Source organism: Labeo rohita, chromosome 13 (genome assembly GCF_022985175.1).
Source record: "Labeo rohita strain BAU-BD-2019 chromosome 13, IGBB_LRoh.1.0, whole genome shotgun sequence".
NCBI lineage: Eukaryota > Metazoa > Chordata > Actinopteri > Cypriniformes > Cyprinidae > Labeo > Labeo rohita.
In genome coordinates this window covers 34,477,843-34,483,966 of record NC_066881.1, presented here as the reverse complement: position 1 = coordinate 34,483,966, position 6,124 = coordinate 34,477,843, and the positions used below count along the sequence as shown (strand labels likewise).

At 32.2% G+C, this 6,124-nt stretch overlaps 1 protein-coding gene across 1 annotated transcript; it reads left to right on the top strand.

Annotated features, from left to right (window-relative positions):
* Positions 1 to 1,148: 1,148 nt before the first annotated feature.
* Positions 1,149 to 5,844, top strand: gpatch11 (G patch domain containing 11). The gene is made up of 8 exons (XM_051125744.1): positions 1,149 to 1,295; positions 1,940 to 2,166; positions 2,276 to 2,317; positions 2,404 to 2,524; positions 3,957 to 4,047; positions 4,182 to 4,298; positions 5,515 to 5,596; positions 5,675 to 5,844. The coding sequence occupies exons 1-8, from the start codon at positions 1,246 to 1,248 to the stop codon at positions 5,731 to 5,733; spliced, it is 789 nt and encodes a 262-aa protein (XP_050981701.1). The 5' UTR covers positions 1,149 to 1,245; the 3' UTR covers positions 5,734 to 5,844.
* The last annotated feature ends 280 nt before the right edge of the window (positions 5,845 to 6,124 follow it).

Here is a 6,124-nt window from a genome sequence, read left to right as displayed (position 1 = left end):
ATAATATGTATGTGTGTATATATGTATGTATGTATGTATGTATATGTACGTATGTGTGTGTGTATATATATATATATATATATATATATATATATATATACATACATACATACACATATATGTGTGTGTATATATATATATATATATATATATATATATATATATATATATATATATATATATATATATATATACACACATATATATATATATATACATATATATACATATATATGTATTTATATATATAATATATATATATATGTACGTATGTACATAAATATATAAACTACCGTTCAAAAGTTTGGGGTCAGTACATTTTTTTATTTTTTTTTTTTTTTTTTTTTTTCTTGTATTCACCAAGGATGTATTAAGTTAATAATTAAAAGTTAATAATAAATAATTTACATTGTTATAAAATATTTATATCTTGAATAAACACTGTACTTTTTAAACTTGTTATTCATGAAAGAATCCTGAAAAAAAAAAATCACAGGTTCCAAAACATTGTAAAAACATTTTGCAAACTCTGACCCCAAACTTTTGAACGGTAGTGTACATATATATATATATATATATATATATATATATATATATATATATATATATATGTACGTATGTGTATATATATATGTATATATATATATGTATGTATATATGTATGTATATATATACATATATATATTATAGAAATACACTTGTGATAGAGTATATAATTTATTGCAATTAAATATTTTTTGAAAATTTGATTTCATATTAAGAGTCTCTATCATCTAAAGCGGCATGACTTATTAAATGTTATTAGTGGATTTAAACCATCTTGTTTAAAATAATGATACATTATTATCATTGTTGTTGTAAATGTTGTTGTTATAATAAATGTTATAGAAGTAATTGCAAGAGAGTTTATAATTTATTGCGATTAAATTCAGATTTCATATTAAGAGTCTCTCCCCACCGTCTCATCAAAGTGACTGCTTTCTTCTCTTTTTTCGTAAAAATTAAAATAAGAAAATATTATTTATATTAATGTTTTACTTAATGTTTTATTTATTTATTTACTTATTTTTATGTGTTCTCAAGGGCTGCTTCACCGTATCATCAGTCTAAATAGGAACCAAACAAACTTTCCGCTGCGTTCCAGTCGGACGCATTTGCTGGAAGGAACAACAAAAGTGATCCAGGGAATTACATTTCTATTTTTATATATAATTTAAGCTCAGTCGTTGGTTAATTGCAAAAAAAATGGCCGATGATGAAGATGATTACATGTCTGACGCCTTCCTGAACCAAATGTGAGTTTAAATCACTTCGTTTTTGAGATAATATCCGGTCCTGTCACTGTCAGTGTGTGTTTGCTTGTGCATCAGAGATAAACACGGAGGAACATTTGTTTTTATGAGCAAACAAGCACTTCACATGTATTTAAGTGAGTGGATTATGCAATTTAGGTTTTTTAGATCATCCTTTCTGACGGAATTAATCAAAACTGCTCCGATTAAAAGTGTAAATCAAAACAAAAACATGGTAATGGACATGTACTATGGTTTTCATTTACATATGTTATGATTGATTTTCGAAGCATAAAATTAGTGTAAACTCCGTACACTAAAATTGTTATAGGATTTACTTTCACACAGTAGTACATTTTACAATTAATTACAAAGAAACTCAAGTAAATGTGAGATTTTAAAGTAGAAAAACTGAAATAGTATTTTCACATAAGATGTACTACAATAACCTTTATTTACAACTTCAAATATGCTTGTAAACCTTATCAAGTACAGAAAATAAATACAAATGTTTCAGTTCAGACTCTCAGCATGTATAATTCCCAATTCTTTCAGCTCACCGATGTCCTAAAAAACATAAACCGCTCCTCACTGTGTCCTACATGCTGTTTTGTTGAATTGTTTTGATGCTGTTTACACATTATCAGCCCAGATGTTCGTCCTGGCGTCCCGATGGTGAAGCGTGTGAAGGAAGCCATGAAAAAGGAGGCTCTACAGAAAGAGAAAAACACACAGAACCGCCAGAAGACCTATAAAGAGCAGGAGCGAGAGAGTCGAGATGCTGCGCTGCAAAGCTCCATAAGCAGCCAAAATAAAGGCTTTGCGTTACTGCAGAAGATGGGATATAAAGCAGGACAAGGCCTGGGAAAAGAGGGTTAGTGGTTGTGACTTTTAAATGCACTATTAGCTTTAAAAAAAAAAAAAATACCCACCAAAAATATAATGTAGTTTTGTGTGCATTAAAGAAAGTTCTCGTACTGCAGGTGCTGGACGGGTCGAGCCGGTCCCTTTGAACATCAAAACAGGTTCTTTTCTGATTCTTAATAGTAAGTGTTGTTGATTATGTAAGACTCTGTTTAGAAACAGTGACATTTGCATGTGCTGTTGTCAGACAGAGGCGGCATTGGAATGGAAGAGCTCAAGAAGAGGAAAGCAGACGAGGAGCTTCAGAATTACCGGAGAAAAGTGCAAATGAAACAACATGTGGAAAAGAAATCAATAGAGGATTTCAGGTATAAACCTCTCGAAGCTAATGTTTTTTTAATCCTATAAAGCTTATGTATCATATTTGATACCTTGCATTATATGTTTTGATCATGAAACTAAGCATTTAAATTATTGGGTATAGAGTGATGACTGATATTTGTAGTATTTTATGCAAGTATCTGCTAAACTGTTATAAAAATCTCATTGATTTTCATTACAAGCATCAGAATTTCATCACGTTTGTCCCTATAAATATCAGAATCTTCACCGAATTACGTTTTTGCTCAGTTTGAGTCTTAGAATAAAATTTAGCTGTTTTATTTTCTCCATATTTTCACAATATCAGACTATATGAGCCCTAAAATCCTGATGCAAGCTTCCAAAAAAAAGGCAAAAATAGATTTTTGTAAACAGTTACTTCAGATGTCAGGCTTTAAAGGAGAAGTCCACTTCCAAAACAAAGATTCACATATAATGCACTCACCCCCTTGTCATCCAAGATGTTCATGTCTTTCTTTCTTCAGTCGTAAAGAAATTGTTTTTTGAGGAAAACATTTCAGGATTTTTCTCCATATAATGGACTGATACGGTGCCCCAAGTTTGAACTTCCAAAATGCAGTTTAAATGCGGCTTCAAACGATCACAAATGTGGTTGTAAACGATCCCAGCTGAGAAAGAAGGGTCTTACCTATCAAAACGATAGGTTATTATAATAAAAAATAATACTATTTATATGTTTTTAAGCTTAAATGCTCGTCTTGCCTTTCTCTCCCTGACCTCCCTGAACCCTGTGTTCTAGTTCATGACAGGTTATGTCGATAAACTCCAATCGTATTTTCTCCCTCAACTTCAAAAATCTTTTTAAAATCATCCTACATCGCTGCAGAAGTACCGACACAGTCTTCGCAAAGTGAAAATGCAAAGAAGATCAAACACCCTTAACAAAAAAGGTAAAACAGCGATATAGGACGATTTTGAAGTTGAGGGAGAACATGAGAAGGGAGTTTTTCGACATACACTAACTGACATAAACCGGAACAAAAACAGAGTCCAGGCAGAGTAAAACAAGACGAGTGTTTGAGATTAAAAAGTATTTAAATTGTATTATTTTAATGAAAATAACCAATCGTTTCGCTAGATAAGTCCCTTCTTTCTCGCCTGGGATCGTTTACAGCTGCATTTGGGATGGTTTGAAGCCGCATTTAAACTGCATTTTGGAAGTTCAAACTCGGGGCACCGTATCAGTCCATTATATGGAGAAAAATGCTAAAACGCTTTCCTCAAAAAACATAATGTCTTCACGACTGAAGAAAGAAAGACATTAACATTGTGGATGACAGGGGGGTGAGTAAATTGTCTGTAGATTGTTGTTCTGGAAGTGGACTTCTCCTTTAAGCTTCTCTGTGTCTGGATGTGGTTGAGCAGCAGTGTTGAGTAACATTATTAACATTATTACAGAGTGCGTAAGAGAACCGAAAGAGAGGAGCGTCAAATACAGGGCGACCTGAGGAAGAGCCAGCGGGCCTGTGAGCAGCTCGACAGCCAGAAGGTCAGTAAGGGTTCATACTTATTTTATGTGTTAAATCTGAAAATTGAAAACGGAACAGAGGCTTTTCTGCATTTTATATAACCAAACAGTTTTAGTTCATCATGCTCGTGATTCACTCATGAGTCTTGTTTTAGGGCATCACTGTTCCCAGAGACAGCTGGTACTGGCCTGAAGTAGAGAAAGATGAAGAGGCAGAGCTTTTGGAGGAGGAAACCAACCCAGAGGGAAGTGACGACGAGGAGGAACTAACAGTGAGTTTATGGCACTCTCATTGCTAATGGGCTGCTTTGGAGTGGAACAGTTTGTTTTATTATTTGTTTTGCAATAACTTTGGTCACAGGCTTGAATGTTTAAGTGCAACAAATGCAATCACCAGTTTTTTTTGTAAAAACTGAGAAAATGCCAGCCATGCTGTAATTTTTACTACAATTAATTTTATAAATCATCACATATATTTATATAATTTATTAAAGAAGTCCACTTCTAGAACAAAGATTTACACATAATGTACTCACCCCCTTGTCATCTAAGATGTTCATGTCTTTCTTTCTTCAGTTGTAAAGAAATTGTTTTTTGAGGAAAACATTTCAACATTTTTTGCCATATAGTGGACTTCCATGATGCCCCAAATTTTAACTTCCAAAATGCAGTTTAAATGCAGCTCCAAATGATCCCAAATGCGATTGTAAACAATCCCAGCTGAGGAAGAAGGGTCTTATCTAGCGAAACGATCGGTTATTTTCTTAAAAATAATACAATTTATATACTTTTTGATCTCAAACTCTGTTTTTGTTCCGGTTCATGACGCATGTTGAAAAACTCCCATCTCATGTTCTCCCTCAACTTCAAAATCATCCTATATTGCTGTTTTACCTTTTTTGTTAATTGTGTTTGATCTTCTTTGCATGTTCACTTTGCAAAGACTGGGTCAGAACTTCTGCAACGATGTAGGATGATTTTGAAATGATTTTTAAAGTTGAGGGAAAAAATATGAATAAAAATAGCATAGATTTACACCGTTAGAAAAAAATTATATTTTGAATAAATGCTGTTCTTTTAAACTTATTCATCAGAGAATCCTGAAAAAAAGTATCACAGGTTCCAACATTGATAATAAATCAGCATATTAGAATCATTTGTGACACTTAAGACTAGAGTAACAGCTGATGTAAATTCAGCTTTGCATCACAAGAATAAATTATATTTTAAAGTATATTAAAATAATAATCATTATTTTATATTGTAATAACATTTTGCAATATTACTGTTTTTTTCTGTATTTTTGATCAAACAAATGCAGCCTTGATGAGCGTAAGAGACTTATTTAAAAAACAAGTCTTACTGATCGCAAACTTTTGAGCGGCAGTGTATATATACGTATTATGTATGTATTTATGTATATTAAAATAATTATTTTCAATAATTATTTTAAAACACCATCATGCTGTTGCTTTTTTATTTTTCCAGCCTTTAGACAAGCTGCAGTTTCTCACCTTGTATCTTCGAGGAGTTCATTTTTACTGTATATGGTGTGGGACGGCATATAATGGTAAGATTTGCTAACTTATAATGGCTGTTTGAGCACATACAAAAATGATAAATAAACTAAAATATTCTTGTTCAACAGATGAGGAGGATTTGAGCTCAAACTGTCCCGGTGACACGGCAGCAGATCATGACGACTAGAGCGACCTGCAATATTCTAAAACACCTGTTTTTATTGTTTTTGACATTTTGGCATAGCTGTTTAATATTTATGTTTTCTTATTCATCCATTAAATGTTGCGTTGATATTTTGATGATAATTGTGTGTATATTTGTTTTATATCAGTATTGCCCCTGACCCTTCACTTGAATTTTTTGGTGTAACTAAATCTCAATTACCTTTCCTGATTATTTCATTGTGGTATGGGGTGCACCGTGATATTAGGTGTAGATGAACAATAATTACTTTCTCCAGTTAGCCTAAAACATATGGTTTTGATTATAATACTACTTGGTATTACATTTTCCTTTGGTTTTATAGTAATGTTAGATTTTATAGTATATGTGACCCTGGACCACAAAACCAGTCTTA

Coding starts and splice junctions, on each gene's coding strand:
- gpatch11 (XM_051125744.1), top strand. CDS start 1,246: ATGGCCGATGATGAAGATGATTACATGTCTGACGCCTTCCTGAACCAA. Junction 2,318..2,403: donor CCCTTTGAACATCAAAACAG/GTTCTTTTCTGA, acceptor TGCTGTTGTCAG/ACAGAGGCGGCATTGGAATG. Junction 5,597..5,674: donor GTGTGGGACGGCATATAATG/GTAAGATTTGCT, acceptor CTTGTTCAACAG/ATGAGGAGGATTTGAGCTCA.